Here is a 15885-nt window from a genome sequence, read left to right on the forward strand (position 1 = left end):
TTCAGATTAATCCAAAGCTTTTACGACAATCTAATCAGCATCGCGGAATGAGAAATACATTTAACATAATCGATAAATCCTGCGCGGTTCCCTTAAATCCATTTCTATCCCACCTTCAAAGGTGAGTAAACACACGGCTTGAAACGATATGAACACGAGTGGAACCTTAATAGCTACCACGATTTGTCCAAAAATGATCATGCTTTCTAATTTATCGCGGTTTATGAAATCGTCCGGGGTTTATCATAAAGAGTTTGTTAAATACTCGTGAAATTATTTGTCTAGTGAGCAAGTTCTCTAATTCCGCAACAGGTAGAAATGCAGAGTCCAATGAAAATCTCGATTAAAATTGATGTCTATCGAAACTAGTGTCAATCAAAATGAACGTTAACCAAAATTAGCGTTGTTGAATTCCGATCAATAAAATTCTTTCTACGAAGAAACATCACTTTTCCAAACGAATATCTGAAATGACCACTATCCGACATTGTCCTTCGACCGAGCAGCGGTCGTTGGGGATCGACTGGGCCGTGGGGCTTTCGTCGAGAGTTTTGTTGCCAAGTTGAAAGTCAGTCGAGCGAGTTAGAACACGCCCGAGGAGGCGCAAGCTCCTTCGGCTTTATAAATAATAAATTTGCGTGAAAACAGCCTGTGAGACAAGAGGAACGAAGACGAAACGAGTACGAGACGGAAAAGAAGAAACGAGAGGCGAGAGAGCTTCGCTTTGAGAGGGTTGAGGAGAAGGGGGCTGATGGCAGAGTCGGGGCAACGAGGGAGACAGAGACGACTGGTAATAAAGAGCAGGCAGTAAGAGCGGCGAAGTGACGTCCTGTGTCGTGGAGTCATAAACTGGGCCCCAGGATCTCAGGCTTACACTCTTATTAAAACGTCGTCCTGCATATTGACGGTTATTGATCACCTTTCGCGCACCTCGCCGCTTTTACGATACATGGGTCCGTGTCACGTCGAAAACCACGGACACCAGCGCCGTTCCAAAAATGTTCCACGATATTCCTGGGTGAAAATGCGCATTTGTTCGTATGTCCGAGTCGATATAAAGATTCGCAAGAACGGTAAGGCGACTCAAATACAGTTACGACTCGTGAAAGGAATATACACGTTGAACTTTCGTTCAACCATGTATTCCATGGAAAACATCCTTTATTCTCGATGCTCGACATCGTTGTTTCTTTGTAAATAAACAAGATTAGCAAAAGACGCAGTATTTCAGGAAAAAAAGTACATAAACGTGCCGATTAGACAGGAGAGATCAATCTGTGCATTATGCACAACTCTTCAAAATGTACTGAACTTGAATTGATGACATCAGTTCGCGCACTTTTTACTCTGTTGATAAAAAATCCAAACGCTTCCTGTCGGTACAACTGTACGATGGGTATCATCATTCCCTGTAGTCTCTTAGTTGGCTAACGAAACTTCCTGCAACTGATAATCCAGTTCTTTGCTAGTAACCGAATCAACGGTGCATAATAAACGTCACTGACGATACCGACTGCATTTCTGCAACGATCATCGCGTCACCACTCTATTACACCTGATAACTTGCATATCTATTGTATATGATTATACTTTATACATACCAGTATTTCTTTCTATTGTCGAATAGTCAATTCATAATTCGCCACAGTCGCCTGGAACAGAATAAATATATATTATTAATCGTTCCTCTATTCTTCAAATATAAACAAAAATCCGTAATTGGTCTTCTTCGTCTGATGTTGTCCTAGCTAGATATTAAAGAGATAATAAGCAGTAACGCAAGGTAGAAATACCAACGATTGATGAGAAACTTGTTTACGTTTAGTAACCTTACTTACTTCGATACATGTTTACAAGGACGATACAATATTTTTTGCTTTATAGCGCTACAATATATTAGTTAATATGTCAAATGTATCATTTTTATAAATAATTATTCAATAGTGCCATAGGTATCGACTCGGTTAGTGGCGCCATCGGTGAGGAAACGTCCAAGTTTGTAGTGAAAATAGTTCCAACCTTTACAGTAAGATAGCGCCACTGATATCTTTTAATTAATTATTCTTTATTTTTCATAAATGTATAATTAATACGATTCTTTGTTTTATAACACTACAATCTATAAGTTCAGACTGCGAGCCAAGTCCCACTATTTGCAATAAACGTAACGTAACGCACGTAACGTGGTAAACATAAGTAGGTAGGGCCAGGGCAGATCTCGTCTCCTTAGTTTTGGGTAGACGCGAATTGATGAATCTGTACCTGTAAATGGATCTGAAAAATCGTTGCGATACTGAATCAAGTGAAGCTTTTGTCCATTTGTTTCTGTTATTACTGCTATTTGTTTTCGATTTTTCGGGTCTCGACCAGTTACGTCATAATCGCCAGTGTCGTCGGCTTAGCCGATAAGTAGACTCTCGACGAACGTAACAGCCATTTTTAGTCGAATTGGATAGAATCGTAATTGTACCCCTGTTGTTCTTTTATGTTTTAATTTCTCATCAAATTTGATTCGTGACTTGCTAGCAACGTACGTTGAAATTTGGAAACACCAATGGAAAGGAAATAGCCCACGACGCCGGTAACTTAAAGCTTGGTTGCCGTTTTAACTAGGTAAGCAAAAATACTTCGTACTTTTTGAGACTTCGCAAACAAAAGGTGTTGAGGTATAGAAACACTTCGCTGCCGTATTGTTTCAATGACTTTTGTACAGAACAGTTGATCAGGGCATTTGATTTTTATTATGACAGAAGCTACGGCCAAACAATGGGCAATGCTGGGAGTAATCAACCGATTGGTCACCATCACGGTGGAACCAGCAGCAGAGACCATCGTCATAACAAAGACCATCCTCCTCCGTCGCCAGGAAAAGAAGGCCAAGCTTTTGTTTTCGATAAAAAGCCCAGCCAAAAATTAGTCTTTCAATCATCCAATGAGGAGGAAGAACCTTACTTTGCTAAGGTATACTAAATATCCTGTCACTGTAACCAAAGTTTTAACAACTCTTTGTCCAAATTTCGTATTATCTACTTTTATCCATAGGGAACTGGTCACCACGACAGAGATGACTTTGGTGCTCAACGTCCACGCTCCAATACTGTATCCGAAGGAACAAAAGTCACGGATAGCAAAGTGCTGCCAACAGTCTTCAAGTGGGAAGGAGGCGGTAAACAGGTTTACATTAGTGGAACTTTTACTGGTTGGAAGACTTTACCCATGGTTAAAAGTCATGGTGATTTTGTAACAATTATTGATTTACCTGAGGGAGAACATCAATACAAGTTCTTTGTTGACGGTGAATGGAGACATGACCCAGACATAGTAAGAATCTGTATTAATTCCAACATTCTAAAAACATGAAAGGACTTTTACATACTTTTTTAAATATTTGTTTTGCAGAAAATTGTTGATAACGGTATGGGTTCCAAGAACAATTTAGTGTCTGTGAGGAAGTCTGATTTCGAAGTTTTCCAAGCGCTCGCGAAAGACAGCGAGGGTGTCATTAGTAGCGCTCAAACAGAGTATGGTCAAGAAATTCCTCCTCACAAACCCTGGGAGAAAGTAGCTGGACCGCCGATATTGCCGCCGCATCTGCTGCAAGTTATTCTGAATAAAGACACACCCTTGTCTGTGAGTAGATTTTGGAAGCTATGTATGCATACAAATTTTAATGAAGTACGAAACTAGGTAATAACGTAATTTCAGTGCGAACCGACGCTTCTACCGGAACCAAACCACGTTATGTTGAATCATCTCTACGCTTTAAGTATCAAAGATAGCGTGATGGTTTTGTCGGCAACACATCGTTATCGTAAGAAATACGTTACAACTTTACTATACAAACCGATTTAAACTTTTGAATCATTCCTAATGTTATCGGCGATCACTAGTTACATCGAACCAATACATGTTTTGTAGGTAAGGTAAGAATATAAATTTTTAAAGGAGAAAACTATTTGAAAAACTGGCAGTATATGAACAATTTGTTGTGTCTGAAATGTAACATACTGTAATTATTATTTATTAAAGTAAACTATTTTACATTAGCCGTCTTCCAGATAACGCGAGTCATTCTTATTATATACAAATTTATTCAACACGCGCATTCGTTCACTATTCGTCCGAAAAACTCGGCCATATAGGATTATCATCTAGTTTTGAAACATCGATTACTTTATTTAAACAGTATTATCGGTTATCTCCTCTTGGTAAGCGTACGGTGATTCTGATCTTGTCTTGAGAAAATATGTTCCAGAAGCCGCTTTGTCGACGTGTTCTCCCATAAATGCAGTATCGGAATGGTTACAATTGCCACCCATAAATTGATCCCAAGTATTGCATTTCCTTGCCACAAATCCCGCTTTGGAGGCGATACTCTCCGTAAAGTACACATACGATCTTCCGTGACTGCATCCCTCTGAAATAAAGGAGACGGTGAGACAACGTACAGACGTACACAAAGGTAAACCGTATAAATTATAAAAATACATTACCTACTACTTCCGGAATACAACAGCAACCAGGTTGAATAGCCGTTCCCGCATTCGGATAAAAATCTGCGTTACCCACAGGTTGTAAAAACCCTAATACCCCGCCGCACGAATGAATAACATCGACGAACTTCGCGTCCGTAGAATCCAGTCGAGTTTTATCTGTTGTGAGCAAATGAAATCCTGGCAAAGCAGGATCTAAGCCGGTTATCCTCCCTAGGCGACCAGATGTCACCGAACTTCCTGCGTTCCCAGCTACGTGTGCTCCGAGAGAGTGTCCTTAATTAATTACGATTAAGCTGTAGCAATTGCAAAATAATAGTACATGATAATGCCCGTAATAATACGTACCAAGGAAGTGAACATTTTCAGTTTTCAAACCCGTTTGCGCGACCAAAAAATCGATAAATTCAGCAGCCGTTTTCCCTACTCTTTCCGTGTTCCGCATTGGTCCAAGGTAAAACGTGCTTGCAGCCAACGGTTGCCAGTCGACCATAACGACGTTGTAGTCACCAAAATTTAAATATGCTGTAGAGTTAGAGCAGATTTTGAAATAGATCCGTTTTCCGAGGATAATATTTATACAAAGATTTGTTGGAAATAAAGTACCTTCTTTCATGTTGACAAGACCACCGCTCATTGCGCTGGATTTCCATCCGTGCGTTATGAACTTCGTCTCTCTTGATGGATCGAAACTGGATCCGGAAAGTCCCACGGTGTCATTCGTATATAATTGAGTGCCATTTTGGGGCCCAGACCTTCGAAAGCATTGTTATCTCATACATAACGATCTTACACATTCAATTATATCGTAAAATGATTAATTACCGGGTGTACAGAATATAAGAGACTTGCGACTCATCAAAAATGCCTCGCGTTTCTGTTTCCGAATGTTTCAATACTGCTACCTGTGGCTGACCGTTTCCATCGGGCATGAAAATCCAATCTTCCCCATATCCGTCGTACTTATCTTTCAAACCACTATTCCACGCTTGACAGATTGTAAAATTGTAAAAAATAACAAGTGCCACGAATTGTGCCCATTTCCTTATTACGATCATCTTAGAACTCGCGAGGACTACAGCTCCGTGTATATACGTTGCGGAGTTTAAGAATGGTACTAAGGTAATTACGAAGGAATTCGGAATACGCGAGTGAAAATTTAGGTATGGAAACAGTCACGTTCCTATCGGTACTCCTGATCGGCTGGCGAAAACCGCAGGGTGGAACCTTCTTATAAACCCCGACAATATCATAATGGACGTTAGCGGACCCTCGAATGTCCCAGTTTCTTTTAGTTTATCTTCAACACCGTATCGTACGTGCGGAAATACTGTCAAGTGGTTTCTCGACGATGCTTTAAACATTGTAATCGTATTCAAAGAGGTGCAGGTTTTCGCCCAATTAACTTACGGGTACACCATGTCTTAACCGGATATTTTCGTATCGCGTAAAAGTAAACAGTAGCACATATATAACGTTGAAGGGGGTCTCCTAGTTCTCAGTACTGATAATTATTCTTAAATCTCTCTGATAAAGGCGTAGGAGGTGGTTAGTTAAACTTTTTTCTTAAATGAGGGTGGTTTAAAAAATCGATTTAATTATATGAACATAGAATATATTATCACACATCCGTCATGTAATACATCTTTTGTTGATACAAGTCGAAACAGCTTATTCTTTCTAATAATCTAATATACCGCGTACATTCAAATTCAATGATATTATTTTAATGTCCCCTGTATATTCGAGATAGGTCAAAAAGTAAAATCAACTCTGCGATGATCAACCGTACGTGATTATCAAAAAAATTGTGGTCGTTTCGTGATACCAAGTTCTCTTTTTTCTTGAAGATTCTGCAAAAATATATAGTATTTATTACTAGATTAACAACATAGTTTCTTAGTTGGGTTCGAACAAGAAACATTGCCTACCGTTTGGTAATGAATTTTCTCCGAATTCTCCGTCACCGAAACATCCTACTAACGGTACTTCGGGGAATAATTTTTTAAAAATGGACGACTCCACGTTCCATTCTTTGAACATACTTTGCCCACGTGCACAGCACGCAAACATAAATCCTATTGAATGTTTTTTTAGACACGTGTGACTCTTAAACGTTCTTAGTCGTTGTTCAATTAGTTCTTTAGTCTTACAATGTTTATCAACAACTATAGACCACGTGTTCATAGCTCCGACCAAAGCAACGGCAACGCAAGATGAAAATTCTCCACATCGACGATTTTTTTTATCTTTCGCGTTACATACTAATAACTCCCTGGCTACACCTCCCCATACAGAAAGTTCATCTGCTGCGTAACTAAATTTACGAAAAAAAATGATGTATATTTTAATACCTCCAAAGTAGTAATTAATATCAAAATTTTTACCATCGTTTTAGGGAACTCGTAATTTTTATTGCAGGAACACGTCCTCGTTGAACGCAAAACAGTAATAAACATTTAGATATACCAGAATTCTTTTGAGGTGTACTAAGAAATTGTTTTATTTCTTCGCTGTATTTGTCCACAGAATTTGATTGATTCTTCTCTGTCACCGTCTTCTCTCCAAAAGCAAATGTTTTAATGGTTACATCGGGTATTTCAGGCAAGAATGCACATACTATTTCGTCCACACCATTCTCAATTTCTAAATTATCGATAACTATGCCATATGTACCCAACGTGATAGTGTTGCAATTTGGTGGAAGAACTTTACAGTGGCAATCTTAAACAAATCAAATCATTAGTATTTGATGACCATAAATTTATGAATACTAAAGTACAATTGAGATAATAAATACCTGTTTCGAAAAGTGGTATACGATTAGATGGAAAAAATAATCCTAACACAGGTTTTATACGTAATTGTTTAATTATTTGTGTCTTAACGCGTCCCATGGTTATATGTTCTGTTAAATGTTCTATCGAATGAGTAGGACCTCTGGTTCGTTTTTCATTATTTGCCGCTTCTAACCAGGATCTGGAATTATAAAGCACTGTGTGCTAGCTCATTTTACGGAGCCTCACCGAAAACTGGCCAGGAAATCTCATAATTTATACGGAAGACGGAAAATTAGAGCAGCGCGCAGGGATTCTTCGTCTCGTAGAAGTAGACCTTTCTCAGGGATATAATGAGAAACAAGTTTTTCCGTCGTTTAAAGTACAGAGAAACAATGATAAATGGCTAATCGGGCTCGCACCTGGAAACCATCGCGGCGCTCGACAATTCCATTCCATTCAAATTCTTAAATATTATTCTCAGTACATCATAGGTTAAGTCCTGACCCGTGCATTTCCCGCTAACTTTCGCGCTCTCTTCAGCACTCGATTCGTCGGTGACATTTCCTCGAACTTTCTTTCGCGGTAAAGCCTCCATTTACGCGAACGTTCGAATTTGACAATCTTTACGATGTTTTTTACACAATATTTATCACATAAACCGACTCCAATCACTGCTTCGTGTTTGCCGTCGGCCGTCGCGTCCTGTCTGCTTGTGTCACGAACGACCATAATAAACAGATCCCCACGGTCCCCACAAATTTTTCCTCTTTCTGTAATTTCGACTTTTTTTCACAGTTGAAATTTCGATCGTGTTCGCCTTATAGTTAACGATAATAACGACAACAACGAACGATCATTGTTTAGGAAACTGATCCATTCGTAGAAATCGTGTTTTTACGATGAATTGTTGAATTTACATAGAAACTCTACCAGAAACACTGATGGCCTTTCGCCAGAAAAAAGAAATAAGGTGCATATAATGGAGAACGCCGCTACACTACAAAGTACTTAAACGATAACATCGTATTGACGATCGTGAAGAGTTGGAATGTAAATATCCTTTTGGTTGAACCACTAGTTTCGTCAGATTTTAATCAAATTGAAATTACAAATTGAAATGTCAGTTCTATCCGACGGTAGTGACAATCTTTGCCGTGTTTGTCTTGCAACAAATCAAAATAACCAAAATTTGTTCGGGACTAAACGAAATGATCAGGATAATACAGATACCTTCGACCTGCTTGAGAAATTCCGCTTGTGCAGCGGCGTTGAGGTCAGTTAACTGTTTAAAACAGTTTAATTTTCTAGCATTTTTCTGTTTTCTATTGCTGTACTAACAAAGGTTTCCATTGGTTAGATCATGGAGAACGATGGTTTACCCACTACTATTTGTATGGAATGTATGATCAAAGTTAACAATGCTCATGAATTGAGAAAACAATGCCAGCAATCTGATATCCGATTGAGAGAAGTATATGGAAAGCTTAAATCAATGTCCAATACAAATAGGCTTAAAACCACCAAAGTAAATATCCATGCATATCCAAAGAACCAGATTACATTTGTAAAATTGTAACCAATTATTTTCTCTTTAATAGGATCAATGTTGTCAGACCGATTATACCTTTACCTCGGAGTTTATTAAAATGGAAGCTAATATAGTTTCTGTACTGAATCGTGACACCTCTTCAACTGTAAATTGTGATCCTGATTCAGAAAGCATAGAGAAACTTAAAACAACTATCGAACCGAATAGCATAGAACAGAGTGAACTTAATAATCATCTAAATGATACTAATGTTAAATATAAACAAGCAGAATGTGAAAAAATTGTCATAGGAAAAGATGCTTATCGAACAAGGAGAACAACTATGTTCAAAAGAGTGACTTCTATGGAAAACTTAAAGAATCATAAGGAAAGACAGAGACAGTACATAAAAAAGAATGCAAATGTTAAGCGTGATATTGTAGAAAATGATTACTCTGTGAATGTTGAGGATACAAATTCTCAGAATTCTTACACATGTTCAAAATGTAAGAGGTATTATTCCAGCAAAAAGTCTTTGGACAAACACATAGCAACTCATAATGAGAAACAATTTACTTGTGAGAAATGTGATAAACAATTTATCGAATTGGATGAATTGGTAAAGCATAACAAATTACACAAAGTTAAAGAGAAACTTAAACCTGTACTATGTAGAATATGTAATAAAAATTTCAAAAAAATGGATACTATGGTACGACATTTAAATGTTCATAAAAGAGCTAATCCAAAAGAAGTTTTGTCTATTCTAAAAGAAATTAGGGACAGACGAAAATTAGAAAATAACGGTGAACAGAAAGAAACGGTTACCGAAATTGGTGTTAATAGTAAAAGGAAAGAAACTGAAGAAGAATATATAAATAATAAATATACATCAAAGATGTTGAAGAGTTGTGAACGTACAAGTTCTAATTGTTGTTTATCAAATACCGATGTTGATATTAACGAAGTATTCGACGCTTTCGATGACGCGACATCTCATCGATGTAAACATTGTAATAAATGTTATCAGACTAACGAGTTGCTTCAAGAACATGTACTGATTCATACTGAAAAAAGGTTCATTTGTAATGTGTGCAATATGAAATTTTTCCGTCAAGATAGGTTAGAAAGTCATAAAACTCGCTACGGACACAACAAAGACAAAGCGTCTTTAGAAACGCAGAAACCATCCGATGATAAGTCGGCGATTAAATTAATAAACAGCTGGATAAAAGAAGAGTTGGATTCGGATAATGAAGAGAAGGGATTCCCTTGTAAGATTTGTGGAAAATCATACGACACTAAAAGATCTCTATTAAAACATGAGCTAAACACGCACAATTCACAAGAAGAAGGCTGTATGAATTGCGGCGACACGTGTAACTGCGATGTAAAGGATAAAGATCAACAGAAAACTAACGAAATATCTAAACCGTATCGATGCGATGAATGCAACAAATCCTTTGAAAAGGAAATCAAATTGCAGAGGCACATAAGAATTCACGAACGCGTCAAAGAACAGGAAGACGCAAATTTCAAGCGATTCTTGTGTCATATATGCAGTAAAACGTTTAGACAAAATACAGGTCTCATGTTTCATATGAGAACGCACACAGGCTATAAACCTCATGTTTGCAAGTACTGTGGACGAGGCTTCACGTCTAACTCGAATTGTATAAATCACGAAAGAACGCATACTGGTGATAGACCGTTCGTTTGTCATTTTTGCAGTGCTGCTTTTGCCAAATCGTGTACTTTAAAAGCACACATTACAACGCATACTGGCGAAGCCAATTACCATTGCAAAACATGTGGAAAATCGTTTAGGAGGCTGAAGTACTTGAAAGAACACAGATTTACGCATACAGGTGAAAAACCGTATGCTTGTAAAATTTGCGGCACGGCGTACAGCCATAACGGTAGTTTATTCGTCCACGAAAAAAAATGTAAAGCTCAGTATCAAACCGCGCAGAATTATTGCCAATCAGAGACGTCTTCACCAAGCGTGACCCCTATTATCACAATTTTACCTCAAACACATCTGAATGAAATGATCGTTCCGTTGAATATTCAGGGTAATAAAACGTACGTAAACGATATTCAGAGAATAAGTTCCCCGAGTATGGACAGCGTTAGTCCTGTTGGCACTCCAGATTTACATGTTCATCCTAATTCGGATGCTTCCGATGTTTCCTTGACCGTCAAGGACTTCGCTTTCATCGGGCACATGTTTCAATCGTAAGACGATTCAAATGAATAATCGACGCTCGAATTAAAAATGTTTCTGTGATAAATGTTCATTTCGCGAACGTATTTTGACTATCGAACGAACTGTATTTCGCATTTTAAGAAAACAAGTGTAGCAAATGGGTGAAACGTTTGTTATCCGTTTTTTAACAAGCACGGCACACTGTATATTGTATTTTATATATTATAGGACGCGGGAGAATGGGTCAATTTTGACTTTACATCTTTAGTTCGCACAATATAACGCAAGTAGTATTCGTACGATATAGCATCCGAATATTATCGCTGTATAAAGGAATAAAGGTAGCCTGTAAAATAAAACAACAAAAGTCAACCACTCTTTTTTTTATTAGATAGATATTTATTAATTTAGAATTCTATTCATTATTATGGTGTTTTTCTTGACCGACGGTAGTTAAAAATAGTTTATCGCCATCTGCAATGGTTGGACGTTCTGAATTATCGATGCGTCGTGAACAAACTATAAAGTACAGGATAGTGTTTAGTGGTGCGTAGTTTCACCACAGACGAGGTACACTCGTCTGTGGTTTCGTATTGAATCCAGTCAGTCTAAACGTATAGCGTTTGTAATGTAAGCACATTTAATTCACACAAAGTGCAATGAAGTATAGTGAAACTAGTGAAGAATATTTTACTTTAAAATGGTACGTGGCAAGATTTTCAGTATTGCATTCATTTAAGCACGTAAAAGGTAGGCAAGTACCCAAATTGAATCACTATTTCAAAAGATTTGTACGTGTTGCAGATCGAATTCGCAACAATTCTACGATGACAGTATCTGCTCGATAGTTAAATTCACATTCACGCGGGATATTTGTATTAGGTTTATACATATTTCATTGGCAGTTTTTATGTGATTTCATCAGTAGTATTAATGCGTCGTCGCCGCTTCCATTTTTTTGATAGTATTCCATTTAGTCGCTAAATAAAATCCGACGATGAAAATCGTGCGTTAGCAGACATGTGGTTAGAAATTGTAGATTATTTGAAAGATGCGTCTTTGGTCGCGAAGATTCAGGAAGCGTTTGGTGTCAGAATACATTATCGACAAAATTTCAAAGAACAACACGAGGAAGATTTGTGTAATCGGACCCATGCAATTGCTTCTCAAAAACTTGAACGTGACTTAAATAATTCTCCGTCGAATCGTGGCGTGTCGAAGGAAAATGGTCATGTTTCGATCGAGAGAAAATCCATCAATTTGGCGAATACCTGTTCATCGAACGATGAACAAAACCGGTTATTTTCGGTCGCCAGTAACTCGAATTATACCATATCGAATTACTTTTGGTATTATTTGTTTCTATTTGGAACTGAATTAGGAGATGAAATATTTTATTCTACGTTTATACCTTTTTGGTTTTGGAATATTGATGGTGCTGTGGGTAGACGAATTGTCTTAGTATGGTGTATTGTTATGACCACAGGTAAATTAATGTCTAGTAGAACAGAATTCGTTTTGTACAAAAACTCGCTATTGTTGCAGTATAAAATTATTCGTTTAGGTCAAATGTTAAAAGATGTTATATGTTGGCCACGACCAGCATGTCCACCAGCAATTCGGTTGCAAACAAAATGGTCAGAAGAATACGGAATGCCATCTACTCATGCTATGATTGGTATATCAATTCCATTCAGTGTAGTATTATTTACAATGAATAGATATATTTACTCTCTTTCTATTGGCTGGACAGTTGCTTTTCTTTGGTAAGTGATACATTATGCCTTAACAGCAGGTTCACGAAGTTAATAAGGAACTTGAAGTATAACTATCTTTGTGTGTTTGAAAGGTGTACACTTGTGTGTATGAGCAGGCTCTATTTGGGCATGCATACAGTGTTAGACATTCTAGCAGGCTTAATACTAGCCATTGCATTAATGATTCCACTACTACCTTTAGTGGATGTAATAGATGATTATATCGTTTGCAATACTTGGGCTTTAGTAATTTTAATTGCCATTAGTATATGTGTTATAGTTTATTATCCCTGCAGTAAAAAATGGACACCAACCAGGTAATAAATAAATAATTATATTCTACAAGTGCATTGATGTAAATGCAAATAATCACTTTTTTATTACAGAGGTGACACTAGTATGGTGGTGTCTGTAACAACTGGGGTTCATTTAGGAGCATGGCTTAATTCCAGTACTGGAGCCATGATAACTCCTGTGAAGCAGCCACCATATCTGATCACCTGGCCTTCATACTCAATGTTTGGTTGCATGATACTTAGAACAGTACTTGGATTTTGCAGTATTCTTGCAATAAGAACTGTTTGCAAACCTCTTACCTATGGGACAATGTGTGCCATGTTAAGAATTAATTCCAAGGACCTTATGAAAAGTAGAAATTATTCTGAAAATAAAAATAAGGTTCTTGTTGATCTAGTCCACAAGTATGTAACTTGTTTTATGATAGGTGTAAATACAGAGTATTTCTTGCCAAATGTTTTTGCTATGATTGGAATCGAACGATCAACGTTTTATACAGACATATAAAATGATCATTAATTTACGAACATTAATTACAAGAATGGCATATCAAACTTCCTGAACTGACGCATTTCTATTGATGCAGTCTGCCATAAAATTTAATCCTAATCATCATATATACATACAACTACATTCCAATACCAGTGTTTGTGATATTGTTTTTACGCACATAAAATAGTTACATGTCATTACTGGAGATTGTTTTGATATTCTGTACTATTTCTTATACCATGGAGTATAAGTTATATTTTTCACAATTGTTACAGATATTCAATCTATACTTATGTTGTTAGTATACAGATTTTCGTATAACACTGTAGACTTGACAGTAATCACGCTATTCACGCACATTGAAGCCTACTATTTTTAATAAAAAGAGATATAATTTGCAATAGAAAATACTGCTATTTACATTTGACATGGTGTGAAATGTAATTAATGTTACGATGTTTCATGTTTGTTAATATCATACATGAAACAGGTTTTTGTTATAATAAAACAATTAATAAAAGTACTCAACTTGTATTTATTATTTATTAATTCTGTACATTGTCTAAAGCACTTCGCACAGGCATATCTAATCTTAATACCTATAAAAGTTTTGAATAGTATGCATGTTAGTTCAACACGAAACATGTTTCTAACAAAACTAATTTTACAATAAACTATTATGTGTCTTACCCTGAGATCCTTATCTAGAAGACATTTTACACGCGTTATGTTTATGGTATATGGAACTGAAAGGTCGTATGCTAGAGTAGTGTTATCAACAGTAATTACAATACGATTTTCGTCCAGAAGTACTTCCACATCTTTGCCAGTAGTCTATACAAAATGTAAGAGTTCAGTTTTGTTTATTAGCAACTGTAAATAAAATGTTGACTTACCCCTTTAGGAACTTGAAATAAGCCAATCAAATGAGTTGCTGGTCCTTTTAAAGGTTGTTTTAATAACACATAATTCAACTTTGGTTCTATAGAGACATTTTCTGATTGAATAACTTTATTTTCTTCTTTATGAATGTTTTTAATAGGAGACTCAATCTCTGTAATAAGTGGTTTTTTAACTTGTGAATGCATTCGTGGTTCACGATTTTCAATTCTATGCTGTTGTATTTTTCCCATAGCCTATGATAATCAACAAAATCTATAAATTAATTTCACTTGATTAATGTATAATTACAGAACAATCATACCTTACGATTTTTAAGTATCACATAATTTTCAACATTTAAAGTCTTGTTAAACTTATCGGACACCGCACTTATTGTAACTTGTATAGTAAACAATAAAAAATTCTTCCTGTTCTCACATTTTTTGAAATATGTTGTATTATATGCAACGTCATATATTGTACAAGGTGATCCACCTACAATTTTAAACAAATTATGCCAAATATTACTTCTACTAAAATGTATGTGCAAAATTTAGGCACCCCTATCAACTTCAATCCTTTCACTGCCAATACTCAGAGGTACAAAATAATTTGGATTTTCCTCTAATAATAACTCGACAAGCTTTTCATCAGATATATCCTCTGGTGCTGGTATTTTATCAGATGTACATATATTCAAAAAAACTTTTTCTCCACTGTCAGTCTTTGTTTTTACGCATATACCTACAATATAAATTATCAATTTGATGCAAGTAATTCTTATTACTCTGCAATGATAAGATATTACCAGGTGCAGGTTGAATAATAAAGAAAGGCTTTGAATCAGGTTGTTTGGTTATACCGTCGATCTGTGATACATTTTCCTAGGAATTTGTAAAAACAATTATGCTGTGCAAATTAATTTTAGCATAATGTTTACACAAATATGTATACTCACAGGTAGTGTCAAGATTTTTGTTAATATTGTTTCGTCGACGTCAAGGAACGTTTTGTCATTCATGATGGTATAATATTATTATTGACACGTAATACTTCTAGTTGAATGTATACAGAAGTCCGTTAAATCATAAACAATATTCGAGAAACAAAATTTAATAACGTTTAACCTTGTTTTTAGAAATACAAATATCAACGAAAAGTTGAGGTTTTCTCCACTGCTGTCTTTGGAGCGCGAGATGCGAGAAAGTGGTGCGATAAGACGTGCTAAGTGTTTCGCGAATAATTGCGTATGTATATTGAATCTATTGTCTTCTAATCGCCACTAATCATAATTAATATTCTTTTTTATTCTCTATTAGTGCTGTCATCCGATATTAATAGATATTTAGCTATAAATTCAATCAGAATCGTGAGAGAAGTTCGAACATTTTCGCGCTCTTTTCTTCAACTTGATTTCAATTGATTCTGTGCCTCTATAACTTAAATT

General features: G+C 36.4%; 5 protein-coding genes across 6 annotated transcripts; 2 read left to right on the forward strand and 3 right to left on the reverse strand.

Annotated features, from left to right (window-relative positions):
- The first annotated feature begins 2240 nt into the window (after nt 1-2240).
- On the forward strand, nt 2241-4046 carry LOC128889523 (5'-AMP-activated protein kinase subunit beta-1). The gene is made up of 5 exons (XM_054147212.1): nt 2241-2613; nt 2751-2961; nt 3043-3321; nt 3400-3630; nt 3706-4046. Exons 2-5 carry the CDS (start codon nt 2767-2769, stop codon nt 3850-3852), a joined length of 852 nt encoding a protein of 283 aa, XP_054003187.1. The 5' UTR covers nt 2241-2613; nt 2751-2766; the 3' UTR covers nt 3853-4046.
- A 131-nt stretch (nt 4047-4177) lies between these two features.
- Nucleotides 4178-5935, reverse strand: LOC128889527 (pancreatic triacylglycerol lipase-like). The gene is made up of 4 exons (XM_054147216.1): nt 5319-5935; nt 4842-5248; nt 4494-4769; nt 4178-4417 (listed from the first exon to the last, which is right to left on the reverse strand). Exons 1-4 carry the CDS (start codon nt 5549-5551, stop codon nt 4179-4181), a joined length of 1155 nt encoding a protein of 384 aa, XP_054003191.1. The 5' UTR covers nt 5552-5935; the 3' UTR covers nt 4178.
- LOC128889516 (zinc finger protein 502-like) lies at nt 4351-11839 on the forward strand. 2 transcript variants are annotated; one of them, XM_054147198.1, is made up of 5 exons: nt 4351-4462; nt 8069-8546; nt 8631-8798; nt 8872-11713; nt 11815-11839. In XM_054147198.1, the coding sequence occupies exons 2-4, from the start codon at nt 8391-8393 to the stop codon at nt 11041-11043; spliced, it is 2496 nt and encodes an 831-aa protein (XP_054003173.1). In that variant the 5' UTR covers nt 4351-4462; nt 8069-8390; the 3' UTR covers nt 11044-11713; nt 11815-11839. The 2 variants fall into 2 exon arrangements, with proteins under 2 accessions (XP_054003173.1, XP_054003175.1); XM_054147200.1 differs by lacking the exon at nt 4351-4462 and having other exon boundaries at nt 8391-8546; nt 8872-10669; nt 11239-11713.
- LOC128889521 (F-box only protein 22-like) lies at nt 6087-8008 on the reverse strand. Its single transcript, XM_054147210.1, has 5 exons — nt 7693-8008; nt 7294-7472; nt 6881-7217; nt 6425-6810; nt 6087-6346 (listed from the first exon to the last, which is right to left on the reverse strand). The coding sequence occupies exons 1-5, from the start codon at nt 7866-7868 to the stop codon at nt 6276-6278; spliced, it is 1149 nt and encodes a 382-aa protein (XP_054003185.1). The 5' UTR covers nt 7869-8008; the 3' UTR covers nt 6087-6275.
- Nucleotides 11840-13574: 1735 nt separating the features above from the next.
- Nucleotides 13575-15635, reverse strand: LOC128889522 (PIH1 domain-containing protein 1-like). Its single transcript, XM_054147211.1, has 7 exons — nt 15397-15635; nt 15247-15322; nt 15000-15182; nt 14761-14933; nt 14453-14692; nt 14247-14390; nt 13575-14155 (listed from the first exon to the last, which is right to left on the reverse strand). Exons 1-7 carry the CDS (start codon nt 15457-15459, stop codon nt 14102-14104), a joined length of 933 nt encoding a protein of 310 aa, XP_054003186.1. The 5' UTR covers nt 15460-15635; the 3' UTR covers nt 13575-14101.
- Nucleotides 15636-15885: the final 250 nt, after the last annotated feature.

Source organism: Hylaeus anthracinus, unplaced genomic scaffold (assembly GCF_026225885.1).
Source record: "Hylaeus anthracinus isolate JK02 unplaced genomic scaffold, UHH_iyHylAnth1.0_haploid 11997, whole genome shotgun sequence".
In the NCBI taxonomy this organism is placed as follows: Eukaryota; Metazoa; Arthropoda; class Insecta; order Hymenoptera; family Colletidae; genus Hylaeus; species Hylaeus anthracinus.